The sequence below is a fragment of the Triturus cristatus genome, chromosome 2_2 (assembly GCF_964204655.1).
Source record: "Triturus cristatus chromosome 2_2, aTriCri1.1, whole genome shotgun sequence".
Lineage (NCBI taxonomy): Eukaryota > Metazoa > Chordata > Amphibia > Caudata > Salamandridae > Triturus > Triturus cristatus.
In genome coordinates, this window is record NC_140582.1 from 1,092,689,362 (window position 1) to 1,092,714,906 (window position 25,545).

At 45.2% G+C, this 25,545-nt stretch overlaps 1 protein-coding gene across 2 annotated transcripts in view; it reads left to right on the top strand.

The window, feature by feature from the left end:
* Positions 1-25,545, top strand: part of SMYD1 (SET and MYND domain containing 1) — a 135,007-nt gene that overhangs the window by 83,112 nt on the left and 26,350 nt on the right. For both annotated transcript variants that reach the window (XM_085642644.1, XM_085642643.1), the window contains one exon: positions 9,491-9,686. In XM_085642644.1, the coding sequence (XP_085498770.1) occupies positions 9,491-9,686 (196 nt within the window). The remainder of the gene's footprint in view (positions 1-9,490; positions 9,687-25,545) is intronic.

The window sequence follows — 25,545 nt, forward strand, 5'->3', positions numbered from 1 at the left end:
TGGGTCAACAGAACTACCAAGGGGAAAAATCATTTACTGATTTGGTGTTAAAGAAGTATATCAGATTGCATCTGTTGACTGCCTCCAATTCAGCTGATTTATGTCTGTTTGGGAGTTTGAGTGAGATGCAGAACTTAAGCCGCATTACTCAGTGCTTCCAACAAGAGATAGCTTGTGAGTGATGGAAAAGCATTCTAGAAACCATCAGATCTGAGTAGGGTTCCTCATATACTGCTGGTTAAAATACTTTATACATTTTAAGGCTCAACCTTTAAAAAGTGTTTATTTAATAAAAAAGAGTAAATATGTCTTCATGTTTTACATTGGTTAATGCACAGTGTGTTGTGTTCGTTGGATCTCTACCCAGCTGGCTTGTCCTCATTTAATTCTCTGACTTTCGTAGAGTTTATTTTAAATATATTGTTTTCAGATAATGTACTTAACTTTTTAACATGATGGGTATTCTTTTCGCGAAACTGATTTATATTGTTCTTCTCTTTGTTGCTGCTCTTTGAGGTTGACCGTTAACACTCTAATTAGGAACTCTTCTCATGTCACTAATACAAAGTGTGTTTCCTTCTATCTTTTCTTATTTTATCTTATCATATCTTATCTTATCTTAGCTTATCTTATCTTGTCTTATCTTATCTTATCTTATCTTATCTTACCTTACATTATTTTATTTGTATAATCCCGGTGTATTTACCCTCAGAGGTGCCACAGTGTCCTTTATGGGATGGTATTGTAACAATTCTAGATAGGAAAAAAGATAAAATAGTGAGAATATCCTGAAACAAAGCTGATTGTGTTCTTGTCTTAAGTGTAAAGATAGGATGTTCCCTAGAACAGGTCCTAGGACAGTAAACATCTCCTCCCCCATCACTCCCAACAGAACCTGCTAGGGCAGGAAGCTGCTGACTAAACGGGCCATGTAGGTTGATAAAGCAGCCTGAAAAACAGGGTCACATTTTCTTAAGTTCAACACCAGCCCCGGAGCTTTGCTCGGAAGGGAGACTAATTCTAGCTATCCATAATAATGTAATCATGTTTTGCATGAAAAATCAAAAACATTCAAGTTTAAATGCTTTTTAATATATTGCTTAAACCATGAAACCTCAAAATAACTGATCGTGATTTATGAAAAGAACACAGAATTAAAAGGCAGCACAAAATCATTATTTTTCTACTGCTTGGCAATATTGAACCATGCTTTGGGTCTCGCCTATTGCAACTGAGATGGTTTCCCAAAGTGTGGTTGCAGTGGTCTCAAAATATACACACTTTGTGATTAGAGTGTTTATAGGTTGGAATTGTCTGAGGTTTTGCCAATAAGATGCATTTTTGTTTTCGCTCTGAGGAATTTTGGAGAGAATCCATAAAAAAGCCCTTGTGGGGAAGGTGCCTGGTCAAATCATGATATTAGAGAACCGGAAAGGAATGCAAACCATTTGAGCTAATGCTTCTAACCCCATGAATATTTAGCCTGTCTATTCCAGGAAAGGGGGCGGCCTCATGCAAATTAATCCAACCCCTTCTAAAACAAGGAGTCCAGCGCACTGCTAGGCTACATTCCCTCTCCATTTTTCTTTAAATCTGTTTTTATTAATTTTCACATTATAACAAGTTATACTTTGATTTCACATATACATCCAGTTCATGCTTATTATAGTTGCTTTGTACATAGCTCAGCTGATCTAATCGACTATTTAATAAACATACCATCATGCTTTTTTTGTTTTCTTTTTTGTTTTTTCCCTTTTTTTCTCTCCGTTCGGCGTACAGCTTGTTTTTGTGATGTTTAACGCTTTATTGCATTTATAAAATTTTGCTAATTTCTTTAAAAGCTGAACCGTTTCTCTAAAGTGTGTATAACTTGTGCTTCGCTTCCAGTTTTGTCATCTATTATTGTGTAAATTCAAACAAGGTAAACCTTGGGTAGAGATCAAAGAAAAATATAACAATAATAGGAGTTACGTGCTGGATATTAAACTAGACTGTCATGGTTTTGCATGGGCACCCTGGCTTTTGTGTCTTGTGTGAATGTTTGTACATAAGCAATGACTATATCATAGTGGTAGTTGGGCTGCGTGGGGGGCCGCCTGTTGTTGCCATTCATTTTATCTTTGCTGGTTCATGTGCAATTGTTTCTACCTTGTTCTGATATTTTTTCTCTTACTTATTGGGTCGATATCATTGTTGGGGTCGATGGGGGTACGTCTCCGTCTTGGACATGGGACAACTCTGTCAGAATCGCATCCCAGCTATTGGCAATGGGGATCTTACGTAACCCCAGCTTATCTTCTTTATGGAGCGCCCCGCTCTCTGCCCTAGCTCAAACGGCCATAGAGCGTCTCCACATTTCTATGTGTGGGGATGCGGAGCCTTGCACTTTCTAGTGATCAGTCTTTTTGCTACCACTAGCGGTAGATCGAGGAAACGGGACATTAACTTATTGTTACTGCTCCTGCGGTATAGGTGTAATATGTATGTGTGCCATTCTGGGGAGAGGACTCTGTTCTTGCAGCTTGTCAATTCCTCTGCTACCGCTTTCCAGTAGTCTGTTAGAGCAGGGCATTCCCAGAGCATGTGTAATAGATCTGCACCTGTGAGCGAACATCTGGGGCAGTGAGCGTCTTGGCGCTTGAAGTACTGTTTAATCTTTGCTGGTGTGAGATATGCTGTGTGCATGATAAAGAATAGAATCTGGGGCAAGCGCGTATTTCTAAGGACGTGTGTGGGGCTCTGTAATATTGAGAACCACTCTGGATTTGAAAACTGTCGGCCCATCTTGGTTTCCCAATGTTGTCTAAGAGGCGTCAGATCAGCTGCTGTGTGGTGCCGTAGCGAGGCTGCAAACCACTTGATCAAGTGACCTCCCTGACCCATGACATGTATATATTGTATCGTAAAGTGTGTGGGTGGTTCTGCAGATAAGTCCCCCCATGCGGTTGTGAGTGCTGCCATGAGTGAACGATGCAATAAGAATTGCCCATGGGGTAATTCCTCTTCTTCCACGAGTGAAGTGTACGAACGCAGCGTCCCTTCACAGTATAAATCTCCTATGTCTTGGATTCCTGCTTCCCTCCAGTGCTGTAATTTTGCCGCTAAGGTGACTCTTTCGCCCCTGGGGGTTACTTTTCCTCTCCATGAGACAAGATGAAACGCTACACACTGCCTCTGAGATGTAGGTGGACAGTCTAGGCACAGTGAGCAAAGAGTCCACATCTAGACACACCCACTCCAGTCAGAGAGACACAGTGATAACAGAAGTAAGGGCATGATGGAATCAGAATTTGGAGTAAATAAGAATGAAATAACACTGAGAGGAAACCACTAAATTGATAACATGTGAATCAAATATTTTTTTAATCGACCGTAATTGAACATGTGGCTACATTTTTAAACAAACTGACAGATGGTTTGCTTTCAAACTTATTTATTTATACCTTTACTAAAGAAAAACTGTCACTATGATTTGTCTAGGCATTCAAGGTGAAATTTCAATCAATTCACAATGCAGCTGCTCATCTGATTTTAGAAATCCCCAGGTTTAGCTCGGTCTCTAAGAGCATTCGTGACCTCCTTTGGTTACCAGTAACCAAAAGGGTTACATTTAAAGCCCTCTACATTGTTCATAAGGCCTTGTATACTGAGGCCCTGCATATTTTCAGCAGGAATTCTCTGTGCATGTACTGAATCGTAATCTAAGATCCAGCACTGCTAAACTAGTAGTAGTCCCCAAAATCAAGAGGTCAAAAGGGGGAGGAAGAGGTTTCTTGTTTTTGGCTTGTTGACTATGGAATTCCTTGCCTAGTGCATTGAGATCTCAATCGAGTATTTCCTCCTTCAGAAAAATGTTAAAGACCTGGCTCTCCTCAGTTCATTATTGGTAGATCTATCATAGTTCTATCCAGTTGGAACGCTTAGTGCTAAGACTCCTCGTCAATTGTGCGCTTAATAAAGCTTCAAATGTCTAATGTGTTCACAGCCAACATCTCAATGCTTCCTCTTCCTGGTCCTTCTTTAAGATTGAGCTAGATTGTTTTGACATTTACGAGGCTTTAACCATCCAACACATTCCTCCTTGGAGTAGCCCATGTATAGAGAACATTGGTCTGGAACAAGAGGGTGCAAAAGGAAAACTAGAAAAAGAAAAGTTGAGTAGAGTAATACTTAAAACTATTAATATACATCTTGAAGACAATGGCGTGTGGTGGAAGAAACTGCCTGAACTGATGATGAGGAAAGCAAGAACTTCTCAAACAAAGCAAAATAAACCAAACAGGAACAGGTCACTAAGATAAACAAAAGAGATCAAACACTTTGTCCCCACAATAAATAAAATACAGTACAAGGCAGATGCCATTCATAAATCCACTACTGAAGGTCAAAAGTCCCATAACAAAGTCACTATAAATCACACGCCTATCTTTGATATATGGGCCAGGGTCAGTTTAAAGGAACTCTGAAATGAACTGGACAACCGCTGCAGACACTACAAAGAACTTAGCAGGGCGAGGTCATCAGCCCTTTGGCGTCAACATTGGATGGAAAATTACAAACTTCTGCAAAAGGAAACAAGAATTGAGATGTCAAAGTATATCTCGAGGGTTTAACAGAATGGCTTCGAGTACCACACCAAGGCAATGTAGAAAACCCCTATCATGCGACTGATGCACCTGATGGCATATGCGACCTCTGCGAACATAGAGAGTGTGGTTGCATCTAAGCATACAGCTTGTGCACACATAGGTGACCTGCACATGCACACTGTACCATGTGATTTATTCTACATAGTTGAATGATGCAAGCAAGATCTTGGACTCAGCTGTACTCATTCTGATGATGCAGCTGCCTGCAACCGTGCGCGGCCCAGCAAGGCCCAAAAATATCACAGCTGCCACGCACGGCCTTCAAATTCCAAGGATCCACTGAACACTTGAATCCCAGGGTTCCCCTCTTACAGAATGTTGCATTTCCAGTACCTGTGTTTACTTGTGTATTGCGTGACATTTGAATGTGTCTTTATTTAATACGCTCATTCTTCGAGGTGTTTGCTAGTGTAATGTTGCACTTTCCTTAGTTGCTGAAAGTTTCCTTTCCATATCTCCTATGAAAGTTTTTTTCATCTTCTGTTTGTTAGTACCTGCTCTGCAGGTCTCAAATCAGATTCAGGCATGAAGGGCTGGTTGAACTCATAAATATCTAGAGGAAATTGTATTATTGCTTTAGAAATAGGTGGCGATTTCCCCCTCTACTACCCTGTCTGAGTTAATTATTTAATTAGATATGGCTTCTTCCAAGCAGGGATACCGAGGTCTTTAGCACAAGAGTTTGGGCCTTGGTTTGTTACAGCAGAAGAAATATCGCCCGCCTAGGCCTCTGTGGCCCTCGTTACCTGCACTTTATGATTGTGATGGTTTTCACTGGGATCGCCCACATTTCAGTAGGTGTTAAACTCATGATCCCTCTGCACACACCAACGTGATGAATGCCAGGAAAGAATCCTGATTTGTTTCTTGCTGGCATGCACAATTCCACCGCCAGCTGCCACACTGTCAAGGTAAGAACATTGAGAAGATCTGCTGAGCCCCCTTCCTCATTGCCCAAGAAAAAGGCAACTGCTCCCCGTAGCCAGGGTGCCCCTCTCCACAGAATAGTACATGTGAAAGGGTTCAAGTGTCTTCTTAGGAGCATCTCAGGAGGAAAAACTCAAAGGATAAAAACCTCCTTTGCAATCTTGTAACTCTGGAGTGAAGATGAACACTCATGCTGAAGTGGTTAGCTGGGCACCAGGCTCTGCTTGACATTAGAGATGAGAAGAAAGCCGTGCAAGAAACTAGTACTAGAATCCAGTTGTAGATCCAGCTGCCAGAAGTAAAACTCAGGGACAAAAGTAGTAGTTGGGAGGAGAATAATGCAAGGAAACATAAGGAGATTCATATGTTGCAATGCATCCTTCACTTTTAACATACAAAAACACCTCATTATATATGACCCAGACAGGAACTGACGTCAAAGGAAAATACTGTATTTCATCTTGCAATAGGAACCTTGGACAGACCACCATCTTGGAAAAGGCGGTCTATAAAGCTTCGCAATATCCCTTTCCTGGAACCCATGGAATTTGCTTGGCACGTCAGAAGCCCAAGTTTGACAGCCCTCCCCCAATGCTGTATTCTTCAGCGCGGCTGCCACCCTCTATGGGTCTATGCCCAGTGCTCCAGTCAGCGCTAGGAACACCCTACGGATAACCGCGAGCATGTTGAAATACCAGGGAAAGCTCCCAGCACAATTCTCAGCACAGATGAAAGAGATGTGGCCTTTGATTTACAGGGAAGGAAACACGCAACCTCGATGGGCTAGTGATGAGCATCTTTGGCCGCTCTGGGTTTCACGTCCGGATGCCTACACTTCGCCTGGGTCCGCAGTCAAGATGGACTTCTTGAGGACCTGGCGCTCCAGGGAGACATCTCCACCATGGAGTCATAGCAACAACAGGAAACACAAGCTTACCAGGAAGCGTGGCCTGCATCACCAGCAGCGAACAGCAGAACAGGAAAGACTCCATGTTTTGTTTCGGTTGGCAGGTTTCTGGGAACAAAGAAACAGAGTCTGCACCCGACACTTGTGAAAGACTTACTATCCTCCGGTAGCGGTGACTAGGTGTTGATGCTAGGTTTGCTGCTACAACCCGGACACAAGGCAGTCTCCCAGGAGTTATCCTTCTCTCATTTCTTCAATACTTTCGCAATGTATCCAATATAAGGAAACCCTGGCATTCTGTTGACCACTGGGGAATTATTTGTGGCAAATTCACAACATCCTCTCCAAATTTGATGTTCTTTCATATACATTTTTTCTCATCCCTTGCTTGTATTTCCTAACTTTCTTCAAGGTGACTCTTATAGTGCTTTTGTACCTTATTATTTATTGCTGTTGTACATATTACTTGTGGTTGAGCTGTCTCATAGAATGCCTTTAGAAATATGAAATTCTGCTGTGTGTGCTAAATTAGACTGTATGTGATCCTCACTATTCTGTGCTTTGTGCTTCCACAAATACTTTCTTACCTCTTATACTCAGTTTACGCCTGCTACGAGAACAAAGTTCTTCTTTGTGTTGATCTGATTAGTGTGCATGTATGCTGATTTATGGTCACACAACTTCTTTTGAAAGAAAGATCTTCCTTAAAAGTGGACCGGTGATGCTGAATCAAATGCAAATTGGTATTAGCACCCAATACTACATTAGAAATTGTGTGAATTTTTGTGCAGTCCTACGTTATTTCTTTGTGCAAATGTCAACAGGTAATACCCAACAAATTTTACAGGTGGCAAAAGACGTACCAAAGTCCAAAATAGCATGTTATTCCTCATTCTGACCTCATGAACTTGGAATGTTGGAGTAATTTTGCACTGGGGCAAAACATGCAAGGTGCAGTATTGAAAATGAACGCATAGTCATTCGCTCGGCTTAGAATGAGGCCCTGAATGTGGTCTTTATGGTTTGCAGTTCATGACCCTGCGTTGATTCCATTTTGCTTTGTTGTCAAAAGTCTCTCCCGCAAGCAGTCTCTGCCCTTCAATGTCTAGAGTTTGTGCAGTCTTCCGGCGCTTGCCTTCAGAATTGTGGATGGTACCAGTCAGAGTTACTTACACTTCAAGGGCCTCATTATGGAAAGGGAGCAATGATTGTCCTGAGTAAATGCATCTGTCAGAGAAAGAGGTATTATCAACCGTTGGTAGAATGTACTCCATGAGTTTACCTCTGAGGTCAAAATTACAACCTGCGTGAACGTGTTACCACCAGTAAGGGATAAATGGATCACTGCCGCAGATCACCATCCCAAAAAAAGTGACCAAAGCTGATAGAATGTATTCCTTGGAAGAAGATGTTCGTCATATACTGGGATATTCCTCCCACAGAAATGAGAACGACTTGATGGCTCCCAAAATCCAAATTCAATGTAAAAACATGGCTCTTTAAAGACACTTTTCATGTACAGAGGGCTTTGATGATGGATTCAAGATATCCAAAAGAGAATCTACCTCTTATAAAACTAGTGCAGTGTTTCTGCGTTTATCAAGAATTATATCGCAAAGTTTTATTAAATAAAAGAATCCATGCTTCAAGTATTTACATTTTCATTTTTTGCCACAACATACTTTTTGAGGAACTGTTCACGGTCTTCATGGCTCTGAAGTCCTTGATTCTCAACCGTCGGTCTAAAATACTTTTCCAGATGTGAAGGTGTTCAGCTGCTGTGGAAGCATGAGAATGCAGTCAGGCCTCTCTGCCTGCCTAGATCTTTGCCCTCAGCAGCAAACGGCAGCCAGGCAAACTCTGTTTGATGGACCCATCCAAAAAAGGTGACCTTTCCGCAGATTTACGTCCTGATTGGATAGTTCTCTGTATTGCACCCTTCGTTCTGTTGCTCAGCTATGCGACTTCAACACAAGTTCCAAGGGGGAGATAGACACAGTAAACAATTCCTGCACATGTGAAAAGTGAGACGGAAACATTAAAACAATTCTATGAGAGGCCCGTTTGAGAAGGAGCGCCATGGTCAAATACGTGGGGTACGAGTGGTGTATTTTTTTGTGTCGCATATGTGGGGTGGGGGCAACAACTCTTAAATCCCCTCTATATTTGGAAAATTGTAAGAAGCCTTCCAGGTTGCCATATTTCCACATTTATTTGCGTAATAGATACTACAATATCTTTGCTGATTGTAGCAATCTCAGTTTTCCATGAGGTAATTAGTGTTTTAATTTTCATATTTCGCACGAAATACATCATTTGTATTTCCTGAAGCCTTTCTGCCTATCGGTTTCTTAGGAAGAGTTCAGGAAATCATTGAATGTGCCCACACGGCCACACATGGTCCTTTTTTGTCATGAGAGGACTTCTTTGGTTTAATTAACCCATAATGAATTTAGAATAAAAGTGTGAGGTGTAAATTTAAAGTGCTAACTGTAACAGCACTGAATTAACAATGTGCCTGGTGGTAATTCCAGGTGACCAGTTGCAAATGTTTTTACTTGGGTCCAGTTGCGTCATATCAGTCTGTGGACATTACTGTAAATGTGACCCGCAGAAAAAAAAATACACAAAAGAAATTCTACTGCTTAAATTAAACTAGCTATTGAAACAAAATAACGCAATGCCACCAGTTCTAACCACCATCTGGAATGAACTGGAATTTACTCAGACCGGTTCAGGAGATATCTTAAAACGTATATGCCAGCAACTGGTTCTAGTACTTGAAACAGGGCAACTCAAATTACCACTAGGGAAATTATCAGACATTCATTAACACATTTCCAGAATCTGCTGATCAATCAGGGTGGCAACTTCCTTATCGCTTTGTAATTATTCTACAATTGTTGATGTTGTTTGATTTCTTCCCATTTATTGTAATTGGTGCCCATTATATATAATATTTATTTTCATTGATTTAATTTCGCCATTTCTCATTCCAAACCAGAATTGAGCTGCGCGCGCTCGGTAAAATCAACAAAGGGGAGGAGCTGAGCGTCTCCTACGTCGATTTCCTGAATCTCAGCGCGGAGCGGAAGGAGCAGCTGAGGAGCCAGTATTACTTCGACTGTGACTGCGAGCACTGCACCAAGGAGATCAAAGATGACCTGATGCTGGCTGCAAGGTCAGATGAAGAACACAAGGTATGCCCATCTGCCAACTTGTTAACCAGAAGTAAAGAATTTGAATCAAATGCTCCATGGTCACTAATGCAAGTGTTGATGTAAGGGTTCATGCACAGGCTTGGATCAAGTATGGAAAGATTTTTACACCCCTCAATAATTCTGTTGCAGCTAGTTACTTAAAGGAGTGCCAATTCACAAACATGTTTTGAAAAGTTGGAAATCTGCTCATTGCAACTTTTCTTCTATGATTAGAGTAGGTTTCTGACTTGTAGGGGATTCATCAAAATCCCCCGTTGTATATATTGAAATCTAGGGCAGTCATAGACTTTCATGGACATTCTGGCTGCTTCCACTTGTTCCTAAGGGTCTCCAACCAGGAGCTTGTGAGCTACTGTAGCTCTCCAGCTACCTCTGAGTAGCTCGCCTGTGTGCAGCCAAGCTTATTAAATTAGAAAGCTTTTACTTGGTTGAATTAATATACATATAAAAAAATGGCGATTATACAACACTAATACTATTAGTAGTTCTTGATGCGTTTCATTGAACAGAAGTAGCTCTCAGTACAGAAAAGGTTGGAGACCCATTCTCATGGCAGGGAATGCACAGCAGTTGGTTAGCACAGTTTCATACATAACTTTCCTTTCTTTTTCTTTTTATACAGTGAAAATAATTTCCCTGTTGGAAAAATCTCTTTCCCACATCCCTGTGGAGGCCGAGGGTCTTTTCCACCATACTTTCACATTTAAAAATGTAACCCAGCCTTTTGGAGTGTTCCTTGCAGTCACTTTGTGGTGGATTAAATTACTGGGAGTTGGGTGTGATAATTAGTTTGTTTCCTTTCTAACATTCTTTAAGAGGAAGATACGATCATATAAATACTTAGGATTACATTTTTCAGAAAATCTCTGTTGGGCTATCCGTTACTCTGCACTTAAAGCAGCTCTTTTGGCCACAACCGGTGTATTAAAGACCTTTGACTCAAGATATGGTGCCATCTGATTTGAAATGAGAAAGAAAACCATAAAGAAAGCCGTTCAGGGGAAATTAATTTCCCAAGCTTTGTATGTTGCTGAGATATGGATGTATGATGTTACAACGCATGCTTTTACAACGCATGCTGTTACAACGAAATTTTTACAACGCAAATGCAGTGACAACGCAAGTCTTTACAACGCAAGTCTTTACATCGACTTGCACTACATGGCGTGCTAACATTAAAAAAGTGTAATTTACTATTCTAACTCCAGTCCACTTAACAGTAGGGAAGGTGTTTGGATAGTAAACTACACTATTTTTAATGTTAGCACGCCATCTTGTGCAAGTCGATGTAAAGACTTGCGTTGTAATGGCATGCGTTGTCAATGCATTTGCGTTGTAACAGTTTCGTTGTAATGGTAGTGCGTTGTAAAAGTTGCGTTGTAAAGGTTGTTCCCCCTGAGATATTGTTCTGGGGGTGTATTGGCCATCATTGGAAGGCTGTTGCATAAACAGCACCCCTGGCAGTTCCTCTGATTGCCATGTCTGCAAGTGCAAGTGTGAGAAGTTGGCCTGGTATATGATGCTCACTAGTTAAAGTGATCACCTTGTACCATGCCAAGCAACCCTTATGGTGTGGTTGTAAGTCAACCTTTTCGGACTAGCTGCCCTAGTGGTAGCGTAGGCTAAGCAGTCTTTGAGGCTAAACTCGTGAAGCGTGTTAAGCCAGCTGTTTTACCAAATGTAACCCCCTTTTATACCAATGAAAGGACACCACACAGATATATATTCAAAATATATATGTATTTATTTCTCAAAGTAACCCCTAGTCTCTTTATGAGCACAGGAGCACAAATCGTCAAACAAGATTATCACAGAATACACAGAAGTTGCACTTTATATGGATAGGCCCTGGTGGCCACTCGAACCATATACTAAAATAGTGGTATAAGTACCACGAACAGAAAAGGGAAAAGGCCTAGGGCCTCTAGAATCGCTGGGCCTACAAGGAGCTAACGTCAGTTAGTGACCAGGAGGTCCACGGGTGGCGTGTGCAGAGCAAATAGTCACACGCGTGCTCCCATAGGTTTCAATGGGTGCGTAAAAAGTACAAAGTTACTGCAAAAGGAATCTTCCGGATGACCTAGGAACTTAAGATTTGGAACACAGGCACTAGAGATGTAATACTACACTTGGGCACAGGAGTGCCAGCTTTACCTCACCCACAGGGAGCGGGTGCATAGGCCTCGAAGTGCGTCGGGTTTCTTCTATCTGTTCCGTGGGGCCTGTAGACAAAAGTGCTGCAGGCGGTCGGTCGGGAAGAGATGCAGTGGATCCAAGAGTGGATTGGAGATGTTGAAGACCTGTAAGCAGAGGGGACAGTGTTCACAGTCACTAGCCAGTGACCAGCGTGGCACCAGGTGGGTACCAGGCGATGTCGGGTGCAAACAGGAAGGAAGATGTAGCTTGACTCTGCAGCCACGTGGTCCCTGAAGGTCGACGACGTCCAGGAGTCGAGTCACGAGCTGTCCCACGCAGGCTCTCGCTGTCGGCGGTGTCGGCGACTTGATTGAAGCAAACAAGCCTTGGCAAAAGCAATTGTTGTAGGCAAGGAGTTTAAGCTGATGGTTCTGACCAGCAAGGTCAGAGGAACTGCTCCTTTGGAGGGGAGCAAGGGCCAGTCTGGAGCAACCAGACCAGCGGTGTTTGTCGTAGATTTCGTCGCCAAGATGGCCACTAGCCAGCGGGCCAGCAACCGGTTAGGCGCGTCGAGTGGCAAAATGCAGAAGGGCCCCACGCAGATCGTGGAGATGCTGGAGGGCTCACCTTTGGTGCAGATGCTGCTCGAGGGTTGGGCTTCTCAGGACCCAAAGCACAACTTGGAGGGAGCCTCGGTTGTTGCACTTGTCAGCTTGTCGTAGTCGTTCCAAGATGGCTGGCTCCACGTGTCTCGGTGCCTCCACGGGTCTCCTCTTTGCAGGGACTGTGGATCGGGCGGTGAGAGGTCTGGAGGTCCAGGTCTTGTCAGTCTCTGGGCTCGGGCTCCGGCGGGAGGCGGCGGCAAAGCAGACGTTGATTCGCTGGATGGTGCTTGCGTTAGCAAGGTGGTCACTCCCTGACCACAGGGGAGATTGGCTTCAGTCCTCTGTGCGGCAGAGCGTCGAAGTTCCCGTCTTCTTCTTAGTTTCAAGTTGATTCCAGGATGTCTGAAGTCTTAGGACACAGCTCCTACCTTTATTCGGATTCTAGGGGCCGGACTACCTGCTAGGTCCCTCCCTATGGGTGGGACCAGGAAGGGGGGTGGTTACACCCCCAGTCCTTTGTCCAGCTCGCCCCAGGCCCGGGACTGGTGTGCCCCAGGACCGGTTTGAACTGGCATATGCACCGAGGCTCCTTGTGAGCCACAGGCATGTCTGGTTTCTTTCAAGCCCTACCTGACCAATACACAAAATCCTGTCTGGGGTGGTGCACGCACCTCCCCTGGCAGGAAACCCTTTGTCCACACCCCCCAAGCTGGAAGGACTCCCAGCAGCAGGAGGGCAGACTTGTGTCTGTGGTGGCAGCATCCATTTTGTGGAGCTGAGGCTATGTCTGATTTTACCCGGGTTTCAGGTACTGTACATGTCGTGTCCCTCTAGAAGGGTGGAATGCTAACCCCGTCGCCAGAATTGGCGAGGGGTTAGTATTCCAATTCGTATGACACCTTACTCGACATGTTTTGATAAAGCCAAACCAAAGATAGCATTTAACCGCGAGGTTCATAATGCACTTAAGAGTATATGGTATGACGATATCTGGAAACAGTAGAAGGAAGTTGTTCCGACCACTGCAGACAGGCTCAGCTCATGCCAGAGCACCATCTCACATGGGACCAAGCACTCTGCCTTCAGGATTGTTAAGGCCTGCCATAGGAGTGACTTATAGGTTACCAGGTGTCCCATTTAAGGTTAGGTATAGGTATACTACACCTAAGTAAGAGGTGATTACACCAACTTACCCCAGCTGAGTGATCAGCCAGTTGTGTCAGATTGTTAGGCCAAGCCTGGGGTGGCATAATACATGCTGCAGCCCTTGGCAGGCCTTGGGTACACCAATGCCCTGGGTACCTAGTGTACACTGGTACAGGGGCTGACAGGGTGATCCACTTCCAATTGGTTATGCACCTAGGGTGCATAGTTTTAATTTAGTAGAGAGAACAGCAGGCTGGGGGTCTGATTGGCAGGCCCACAGCCTCAATATGTCAAAAACCAGTGAAGCAAAAAGCAAAAATTTGGGGTGACCATAGGATAGCAGACCCTACTCTCCTACACAACCCCCCCCCAAACGCTGGGACATTAAACTAGCCTTGACCAGTCTCGTCTTCATGTCCTAAGTGGAAGTACCTGGAGAGACCATCTGCATTCCCATGGTCAGTACCTGGCCGGTGCTCCACTGTAAAGTCCATCCCCTGTAGGGAAATGGACCACCTAAGCAGTTTGGGGTTTTCACCCTTCATCTGATTTAGCCACAAGAGGGGCTTATGGTCGGTCTGAATCTTGAAGTGAGTGCCAAACAAGTATGGCCTCAGCTTCTTCAGGGCCCACACCACAGCAAAGGCCTCCCTCTCAATAGCTGACCAATTCTTCTCTCTGGGGGTCAACCTTCTGCTAATAAAAGCAATGGGTTGGTCTTGACCATCTACATTAAGTTGTGACAGCACAGCTCCCACACCCAACTCAGAAGCATCTGTTTGGACAATAAACTCTTTGGAGTAGTCAGGACTTTTCAGGATAGGTGCAGAGCACATGGCCTTCTTCAGGTCATCAAATGCCTTTTGACAGCTTACTGTCCACTGAACCTTTTTGGGCATCTTCTTGGATGTCAGATCATTAAGAGGAGTCACAATGGACCCATAGTTCTTAACAAACTTCCTGTAGTACCCAGTCAAGCCCAAGAAAGCTCGAACTTGAGTCTGGGTGGTTGGAGGGGACCAGTCCTTGATGGATTGTATCTTACTCTCCAGTGGTTGAACTTGGCCTCCACCTACAAGGTGGCCCAAATATACAACCTTACTCTGCCCTATCTGGCACTTAGTAGCCTTGATAGTGAGGCCTGCCCTCTGCAGGGCCTCAAGAGCCTTCTTCAGGTGGATCAGGTGATCCTCCCAGGTGGAGCTAAAGACAGCAATGTCATCAAGATATGCTGCACAAAAGTCATCCAACCCAGTAAGGACTTGGTTCACCAGCCTTTGGAAGGTGGCAGGTGCATTCTTCAGACCAAAGGGCATCACCACAAACTGATAATGCCCACCTGGGGTTGAGAATGCTGTTTTGGCCTTAGACTCCTCAGCTAATCTGATTTGCCAATAGCCAGCTGTTAAGTCAAATGTGCTCAAAAACTTTGCAGAAGCTAGTTTGTCTATGAGCTCATCTGCCCTTGGAATAGGGTGTGCATCTGTCCTGGTGACAGCATTGAGTCCTCTGTAATCCACACAGAACCTCATCTCTCTCTTGCCATCTTTGGTGTGAGGTTTGGGGACCAGAACCACTGGGCTAGCCCAGGGGCTCTCTGAGGGTTCAATGACACCTAATTCCAGCATTTTATGTACCTCAGCCTTTATACAGTCCCTGACGTGGTCAGGTTGTCTGTAAAGTTTGTTCTTTACAGGCAGACTGTCACCAGTGTCCACAACATGGGTACACCAGTCAGTTTGACTAGGTATCAAGGAAAACATATGTGAAAATGATTGTAGAACCTGTCTACATTCAGTCTGCTGATGGGCAGTGAGGTTGCCTCCAAGGGTCACTCCTTCAACTGAGCCATCTTCAGGGTTCTGAGACAACAGGTCTGGGAGAGGGTCACTCTCTTCCTCCTGTCCCTCATCTGTAGCCATGAGCAAGCCCATGTCTGCCCTGTCAACATATGCTTTAAGCCTGTTAACATGGAGTACCCTGTGGGGACTCCTGGGAGTTCCTAGGTCGACCAAGTAGGTGACCTCTCCCTTCTTTTCCAGGATTGTATGGGGTCCAGACCATTTGTCTTGGAGTGCTGCTGGGGCCACTGGCTCCAACACCCATACCTTCTGTCCTGGCTGAAACTCAACCAAGACAGCCTTTTGGTCATGCCAAGCTTTCTGTAAGGCCTGGCTTGCCTCAAGGTTTTTGGATGCCTTCTCCATATACTCAGCCATCCTGGAGCGGAGACCAAGTACATAGTCCACTATGTCTAGCTTAGGCTTTTTGAGAGGTAACTCCCAGCCTTCCTTCACCAAACACAGTGGGCCTCTCACAGGGTGCCCAAACAACAATTCAAAGGGGCTGTAGCCAACTCCTTTTTGTGGGACCTCTCTGTAAGCAAACAGAAGGCAGGGTAGAAGGATGTCCCATCTTCGCCTGAGCTTTTCAGGTAATCCTTTGATCATACCCTTTAGGGTCTTGTTGAATCTCTCAACAAGCCCATTGCATTGTGGGTGATAAGGGGTGGTGAACTTGTAGTTGACACCACATTCCTTCCACATAGCTGTTAAGTATCCTGACATAAAGTTGGTACCTCTGCCAGATACTACCTCCTTAGGAAACCCCACTCTGGAGAATACTCCCAGCAGGGCCCTGGCCACAACAGGAGCTGTAGTGGTCCTAAGGGGAATTGCCTCTGGATACCTGGTGGCATGATCCACTACCACCAGTATAAATCTGTGCCCAGATGCAGTGGGAGGATCCATGGGACCCACTATGTCTATTCCCACTCTTTCAAAGGGGACCCCCACCACAGGTAGTGGTATTAGGGGGGCCTTTGTTGTGCCACCTGATTTGCCACTGGCTTGGCAGGTAACACAGGAGCGACAAAACTCCTTTGTATCTTCATTCATGTGAGGCCAGTGAAAGTGAGGGACAAGTCTGTCCCAGGTCTTATTCTGGCCTAGGTGTCCTGCTAAAGGAATGTCATGGGCCAAGGTAAGAAGGAAGCCCCTAAATTGCAGAGGTATGACCAACCTCCTGGTAGCACCAGGCTTGGGGTCTCTAGCCTCTGAATAAAGGAGCCCTTCATCCCAATACACTTTATGGGTACCTTGAGCATTCCCAGCAGCCTCAGCAGCAGCCAGCTGTCTGAGGGGTTCAAGAGAGGGACAGGATAACTGAGCCTGCCTCAAGTCAGCCCTTGAAGGTCCCCCTGTCCCCAGAAACTCAACCTGGTCAGGTTCAAGCTCTTCAGGGACAGTTCCTTCAGGGTCCTCTAGATCAGCTTCCTGGGAAGGCTGATCATCACTCTGAGGCAGGGGGGAAGGCACAGCCTTGACCCTCCTGTTCTTCTTCTTGGTAGGTGCTTGGTCCATTGTTCCAGGATCCAAGACCTGAGGTTCAGTGAGGCACTTTTTGGCCTGTGACCTGGTCACAGCAAGGACATGTGATGATATACCTAACATCTCTGCATGAGTCCTGTACTCCACTTCTGACCATAGAGAACTCTCTAGGTCATTGCCCAACAAACATTCTACTGGGAGGTCTGCACTAACCACAACCCTTTTGAGGCCAGTTACCCCTCCCCATGAGAAGTTAACAACTGCCACACTATGTGAAGTAGTGGCATTGCTGGCATTGGTCACCAGGTAGTTCTCACCTGGTATGTACTGTCCAGGGTCCACAAAGCCTGGTGTCACCATAGTGACACTGGCACATGTGTCCCTGTAGGCTTGAGCCACTTTGTCATTAATTAAAGGAGTCTGTCTGTACTTGCCCAGGTTACTGGGGCTCACAGTCAGGGACAAATCAATGTCCCCATCACAGATCAAGACTGCCTGTGTCAGGGTTCTGTCTAAGTCAGAATCTCCTTCAGTTCCCATAGTGATTCCCACTACACCCTTTGTCTGGGGACCAACACTGCTAACAGTAGTACTGGGAGCAGGTGCCTTAGGGGCGACAGTGTTGGGGGCTCCACCCTTTTTGCAATCACTAGTCCAGTGAGTTGTATTTTTGCAATGATTGCACCAGGGTTTCTTTTGACCTTCTTTCTTCTTTTTGGACTGTTGTTGGGACCCACCCTCCTTAGCAGTAGTTTGGGGCCCTGTTGAAGACTTCTGGTCTTTAGATTTCTGATCTCCACCCTTTTGGTCTGTTTTCTTCTGATCACCCCCTTGGCCCTGGTTCTGGTTCTTTTGCTTAACCCTGGTTCTGACCCATTTGTCTGCCTTCTTTCCCAATTCTTGGGGAGAGGTCAGATCAGAGTCAACCAAGTGTTGATGCAGTTGCTGGTTTTGACAGTTATTTAAAATCTGTTCTCTCATCATCAAATTATACAATCCTGTAAAATCAGATACCTTACTTCCCAGCAACCAACCCTCCAAAGCCTTAGTGGCACATTCAATGTATTCAGACCAGTCCTGAGTCTGTGTCTTTTGGGTGTCTCTGAACATTAACCTGTACTGCTCAGTGGTTAAGCCTAACCCATCAACTAGAACACTCTTCAGGACTCTGTAGTTTCTGACATCCTCTTCTCTAACAGTGAGGAGTCTGTCTCTGCCTCTTCCCTCAAAGGAGAGCCAGAGGATTGCTGCCCACTGATCTTCAGGAACCTGCTGTACTTTGCAGGCTCTCTCAAGAGCAGTTATCCACTTGTGGATGTCATCCCCACTTTTGTAGGGGGGCACAACCTTAGACAGGTTTCTATTGTCGAAAACCCTATCTTTGTCCTTAGGGACAATGCTGCCACCAGTGGGTATAGACCCACTCTCTTTATGCTGTCTAGCCTTGCTAAGTTTCTCTTCCATCAGGGCTACTTCTAGCTCCTGCTTCCTGATCCTCAGCTGAGCCTCTTGCATCTTGGCCTCATGTTCCCTCCTCTGAGGGGTGGTCATCCTTCTCCTGGAGTGACCTTGAGAGCCTCTAGAGCCATGGGAAGCATTGGAGTCACCTGAGCGATTCCTTTGCCTTCCCAGCCCTGTGTTAAGTCCACTGGGGAGATCCAGTGGGTTGAACCCACTGTCAGTCCCCAATAGCCTTGGTTTAGCTGGGCCAAGTATAACACTTGGCACTGGGCTAGTTCTCCCTTCATCCTCACTACTGTCAGTATCCTTTTCACTCTCCTCCTCTGTGGTAGGCATCCCATCTAAGGGGTGACTATTGGGAAGGGGTACTTCAGTGGCATCTTCAGAAGGGGGGCCTCCTGTTCCTGTCCCTAAGGGGGCTAACTGGGAAGCTTTCTTGAGTGCTCTCTGATTCTCATCATTCTGTAAGAGCTCTCTGAGCTCAGCAGAGTTTGGGTTCTTGGGCTGTTTAAGGCCTCTAAGAGTTGCCAAATGCCTGAGCTCATTCTGATTAAGGGTAGCAAAGCTGGTTGGTGCCCTCTGGGGGTCACTCTCGACAGAGATGGGTACAGTGGACCCCTCTGCCCCGGCCATTGCTCTTAAGTGTGGGTGGATGTGTTGCAATCTACCTACACTTGGGTTTACCTACTAAACCTATCTAGTAGTTGTAGTCAGGGTGTGCTACTCCCTTTGCTCTACAACAACTAAGTTCAGTAGAACTTAAGTATATCTAATCTTGTTTTATATGTACCTACAGGTACCTATGTGATCTTTCAATTGGTAACCAAGAGATTACAATGGTAAAACACAGCAAGCTCAAATCCAACCGCTGCTCACCAATGTGAGAAGTTGGCCTGGTATATGATGCTCACTAGTTAAAGTGATCACCTTGTACCTTGCCAAGCAACCCTTATGGTGTGGTTGTAAGTCAACCTTTTCGGACTAGCTGCCCTAGTGGTAGCGTAGGCTAAGCAGTCTTTGAGGCTAAACTCGTGAAGCGTGTTAAGCCAGCTGTTTTACCAAATGTAACCCCCTTTTATACCAATGAAAGGACACCACACAGATATATATTCAAAATATATATGTATTTATTTCTCAAAGTAACCCCTAGTCTCTTTATGAGCACAGGAGCACAAATCGTCAAACAAGATTATCACAGAATACACAGAAGTTGCACTTTATATGGATAGGCCCTGGTGGCCACTCGAACCATATACTAAAATAGTGGTATAAGTACCACGAACAGAAAAGGGAAAAGGCCTAGGGCCTCTAGAATCGCTGGGCCTACAAGGAGCTAACGTCAGTTAGTGACCAGGAGGTCCACGGGTGGCGTGTGCAGAGCAAATAGTCACACGCGTGCTCCCATAGGTTTCAATGGGTGCGTAAAAAGTACAAAGTTACTGCAAAAGGAATCTTCCGGATGACCTAGGAACTTAAGATTTGGAACACAGGCACTAGAGATGTAATACTACACTTGGGCACAGGAGTGCCAGCTTTACCTCACCCACAGGGAGCGGGTGCATAGGCCTCGAAGTGCGTCGGGTTTCTTCTATCTGTTCCGTGGGGCCTGTAGACAAAAGTGCTGCAGGCGGTCGGTCGGGAAGAGATGCAGTGGATCCAAGAGTGGATTGGAGATGTTGAAGACCTGTAAGCAGAGGGGACAGTGTTCACAGTCACTAGCCAGTGACCAGCGTGGCACCAGGTGGGTACCAGGCGATGTCGGGTGCAAACAGGAAGGAAGATGTAGCTTGACTCTGCAGCCACGTGGTCCCTGAAGGTCGACGACGTCCAGGAGTCGAGTCACGAGCTGTCCCACGCAGGCTCTCGCTGTCGGCGGTGTCGGCGACTTGATTGAAGCAAACAAGCCTTGGCAAAAGCAATTGTTGTAGGCAAGGAGTTTAAGCTGATGGTTCTGACCAGCAAGGTCAGAGGAACTGCTCCTTTGGAGGGGAGCAAGGGCCAGTCTGGAGCAACCAGACCAGCGGTGTTTGTCGTAGATTTCGTCGCCAAGATGGCCACTAGCCAGCGGGCCAGCAACCGGTTAGGCGCGTCGAGTGGCAAAATGCAGAAGGGCCCCACGCAGATCGTGGAGATGCTGGAGGGCTCACCTTTGGTGCAGATGCTGCTCGAGGGTTGGGCTTCTCAGGACCCAAAGCACAACTTGGAGGGAGCCTCGGTTGTTGCACTTGTCAGCTTGTCGTAGTCGTTCCAAGATGGCTGGCTCCACGTGTCTCGGTGCCTCCACGGGTCTCCTCTTTGCAGGGACTGTGGATCGGGCAGTGAGAGGTCTGGAGGTCCAGGTCTTGTCAGTCTCTGGGCTCGGGCTCCGGCGGGAGGCGGCGGCAAAGCAGACGTTGATTCGCTGGATGGTGCTTGCGTTAGCAAGGTGGTCACTCCCTGACCACAGGGGAGATTGGCTTCAGTCCTCTGTGCGGCAGAGCGTCGAAGTTCCCGTCTTCTTCTTAGTTTCAAGTTGATTCCAGGATGTCTGAAGTCTTAGGACACAGCTCCTACCTTTATTCGGATTCTAGGGGCCGGACTACCTGCTAGGTCCCTCCCTATGGGTGGGACCAGGAAGGGGGGTGGTTACACCCCCAGTCCTTTGTCCAGCTCGCCCCAGGCCCGGGACTGGTGTGCCCCAGGACCGGTTTGAACTGGCATATGCACCGAGGCTCCTTGTGAGCCACAGGCATGTCTGGTTTCTTTCAAGCCCTACCTGACCAATACACAAAATCCTGTCTGGGGTGGTGCACGCACCTCCCCTGGCAGGAAACCCTTTGTCCACACCCCCCAAGCTGGAAGGACTCCCAGCAGCAGGAGGGCAGACTTGTGTCTGTGGTGGCAGCATCCATTTTGTGGAGCTGAGGCTATGTCTGATTTTACCCGGGTTTCAGGTACTGTACATGTCGTGTCCCTCTAGAAGGGTGGAATGCTAACCCCGTCGCCAGAATTGGCGAGGGGTTAGTATTCCAATTCGTATGACACCTTACTCGACATGTTTTGATAAAGCCAAACCAAAGATAGCATTTAACCGCGAGGTTCATAATGCACTTAAGAGTATATGGTATGACGATATCTGGAAACAGTAGAAGGAAGTTGTTCCGACCACTGCAGACAGGCTCAGCTCATGCCAGAGCACCATCTCACATGGGACCAAGCACTCTGCCTTCAGGATTGTTAAGGCCTGCCATAGGAGTGACTTATAGGTTACCAGGTGTCCCATTTAAGGTTAGGTATAGGTATACTACACCTAAGTAAGAGGTGATTACACCAACTTACCCCAGCTGAGTGATCAGCCAGTTGTGTCAGATTGTTAGGCCAAGCCTGGGGTGGCATAATACATGCTGCAGCCCTTGGCAGGCCTTGGGTACACCAATGCCCTGGGTACCTAGTGTACACTGGTACAGGGGCTGACAGGGTGATCCACTTCCAATTGGTTATGCACCTAGGGTGCATAGTTTTAATTTAGTAGAGAGAACAGCAGGCTGGGGGTCTGATTGGCAGGCCCACAGCCTCAATATGTCAAAAACCAGTGAAGCAAAAAGCAAAAATTTGGGGTGACCATAGGATAGCAGACCCTACTCTCCTACAGCAAGGGATAGAATTGGATTTGGTCTCCTGGGATTTAATAGCCATGGCTCGCTGCCTGGTTTTTAAATGTTTTCCTTAAGACGTTCTCAAGACACTGGGAGAGATTCCAGTATTAGTTGGAAAGCAATGATAAACGGGAATGACAATCTTTCCCAACAAATCATCTCTTGTTTGACAAGTTCTACAGTTGAGGTAAACATATTACCACTGGAGAATTCAACCACCTTGAGTAAGTAAAAAGTATTAATTGCAAAAATGACTGAAGTTAACAAACATAATGCAAACACAAGGAGATGATGGACGGAACGCCAAAACTTTTCAGCCACTCACCCCCAGTCACAGATCTGGGTTAAATCCATCATCGTTTTTTAGCTCACTTCCCCACCCCAGTTCAGACAGAGCTATATACAAATCAGTCTTGACCCTGTACCTCATGGGAACAGTCCGGCCCAAACTGCCAAGCCTTGCCTTCCCTGGACCGGAAACAAGCATCCTGGGACCAGTTTCGGGCTAACAATTGTTTATGTAGTAGAATTTTAAGAGCCCTGTGGCATATCAACAAGGGGTGGCGATAATATTATTGCCTCTTAAGAGCCCATTTTCGGGCGAAAAGCGTCGATAATATTATCGCATTAACAACAAGGACACGCTAGCGTGAGTTTCTTTGCAATAGCGCCCCTTGTCAGCATGCCTCCCATCGCATCACTAATGAGATGCAAAGGAGGTGTGCCTGACAAGACTCCCTTGGGAAAATATCACTAACCCAACTTCGTCATATTGACAACGAGGGTTAGCGATATTTAAAATCACGTTAAGTATGCCTTAACGCAGGAATTTAACGTCTGTTAAATTCCTGACTAAGGCATACCTAACATGGGGGGGGGGATTGTGTGGCTAAGACTACAGGCCCTATGACCAAGGATATCCCCATTATCTCTGGAATTTTTATCGCCTCGGCGATGCGCGTTGTTGATAACGCGCTAACCGGGCGATAAATTCCAGAGATAGCCAGCGATAAATATGCAAGGGCTAAGCGCGCTTTGCGATATTTATCGCCGGCCCTTGATGATATGCCCCTTTATTCTCAAGGTACGTGCCTTGTACTCGTATCTTAGACATTAGAGTTGCACTGCCACTTTATATAAAAGCTGTTCATAAAAGCGTCTTTGTGAATTGAGATGATGTGAACCGGGGTATTACTTGCATATTGAGATACATAGGCTTTTGATTATCTTTTATTTGGTAATCAAGTCATAGGAAACGTTTTAAATAGGTTTTAATATGATCTATGTTTTTTTTTTTTATAAATTTGTCCCAATTTAGGGGCATATCAGCAACAACCGGCAATAATTATCGCTAAGCGCACTTAGCGCTAGGATAATTACCGCCGGCTAGCGTGGATTTTTATTGCTGAGATAGCGTGCTATTAGCAACGCTTATCTCAAAAGCGATAAAAATCCTAGCGCTAACTGCCAAACGTGTGATTATCGCTGGAAACCCAGCGATAATCCCACAAAGTTTGGCGATAGCTTGATGATAGGGCCTCACATCCACCTTCCATAGAATATCATGGCTAAGTCAGTTTCAAAGCAAGCGTAAGGAAAGTAGCGATAACAGAGGTTATCGCTACTTTTCCTGTCGCTATGCTGCTTTGCGTGAGGCTTGATAAAAGGAGAAATGTTGCTAAGCGACATTTCTCCCGTTATCCTGGGGAGGAAGGCCCACTTTGCATCTCATTAGAGATGCAAAGATGGGCGTTAAGGGAAATGGAGATAAGGCAAGGTTTCATGCGATAGTGTGACCTTGCAGATAAATTTATCGCCGCTTTGCATCCGAAAACGGACGCAAAAGCGGCAATAATTTTTTAACGCCTGCTTGTTGATATGCTCCTTAGTTATTAGGAAAGTAAGAGAGGTTGCATTATTAGCTGAAAGCGCTTGGTCTTTCATGTTGTTTGTAATTACTTAATGCAAAAGCCATTGACATCAGTAACTAGTGCAGAAACACATGATCTCTTTTATAGGATGCTGAATCAATTTTTCAGCCTGTGGCTATTCTGTAACATATTTCGACTGTATTTTGAAAGTTGTTTGTTTTATTGTGAATTTATTTGTATACATACTGTATTTTAGGGTGTGTTTGTAAGGAATATATTTCTGTGAGAAATTGTCTTTTCATTAAATAGAAACAAAACTTGTGAGGAGGTATGTGAGTTCCTGCAGATGGTTGGTGGGGATATAGCTGAGCAGAGGATATTACGTATTGTTAGGATGTAGGCGTTATGACTTTCAAAGAAGGAGATGTTGTGATCTTTGAAATGATTTGTGGACAGTTTGCAGAAATGCATAAACAAAGATTAAAGCAAGTATGCATGTGACGTAGAGACGGCTATGGTCAGAGACACACAAAGAATTGAAGGAAGGGCAATTTGTGATAATCAGATGTTTTAAGTAAAGTCAGTTTACATGTTGGATTTTGGAAATTTAGAAGATTCTTTTGAGAGAGCATGTAATTTTATGACGCAAGGCTGTAGAACGAAGCCAGATGGTGCTGCATTAGGTACTTTTGATAGGCACTACAACTGTCTGTACACTGCAGGCTACTACGATTTCATCTAAGGCAGGGGTTAGAAGCATAAAATGACAGCTGTATAGGGCAATATTGAGAGTATAATGCTGCTCTTAAAAGAAGCAGTAACCTTAAGATCATAGCAATGTGAAAAATACATTGGGAACAATTAAAACAATGAAATGGAGATTCTGCAAATGGTGGAGAGGATGTCTTCTGATGTTCATCTTCAAGTTTGGCTCACAGTGTTAAATACAAAGCAAAGTGGTATCCATTTTGAATGTCTCTAGCTTGGCATTGGACAAGAAGGAGGGCGAGGACAGCTTCTGCTGACATCGTAAGTGTATTTCCTGCATTCCTGTAGCTGGAGGTGGACATAAAGGAACTGAGGTGGGGAGGCTGGTGACTGGCTCACTTTAGAAATTAGGCATTGCTGTTTAGTAGATGGGAGGGGTGAGGGAGGTAACTGCAGATTCTGTTGTGCAAGATGAAGAGGACCCTTTAGGTGAGTCCCAGCCTTTTTTCTTCCTTGATCACGCTTTCAATGGGGTTTATGACCGACAAGTGCAGAAACCTCATGCCTCTTTGTGCCTCGGTTTTGGGCGCTCCAGACCTGACCCTACCCTGCTCTGAAGGGAATCACTACTCAAAGGCTTTATCTGGAGAGCGTAGCCTGGGGAGGACATTTGAAACTTGTCTTATTTAACAGAGTAATTACATCTTGACCCTCGACTTTATTTGATCGCTGGATGCTCCTCTTTCATGTTCTTGGTCTTAGGTCATGTATTATTTAGGTTGAACTCCATTCAGTACATTATTTTACATAGCCACCAGGTCATACTAGCAGCAGATGTGCACTACACAGAAGTTGATAACACTGCATAAAATAAAATAATCTATGGATTACTGTACTCTACTTTCGTTTCACTGACTCTCCTCATTTCAGTAGAGGGGTGAGTTCCA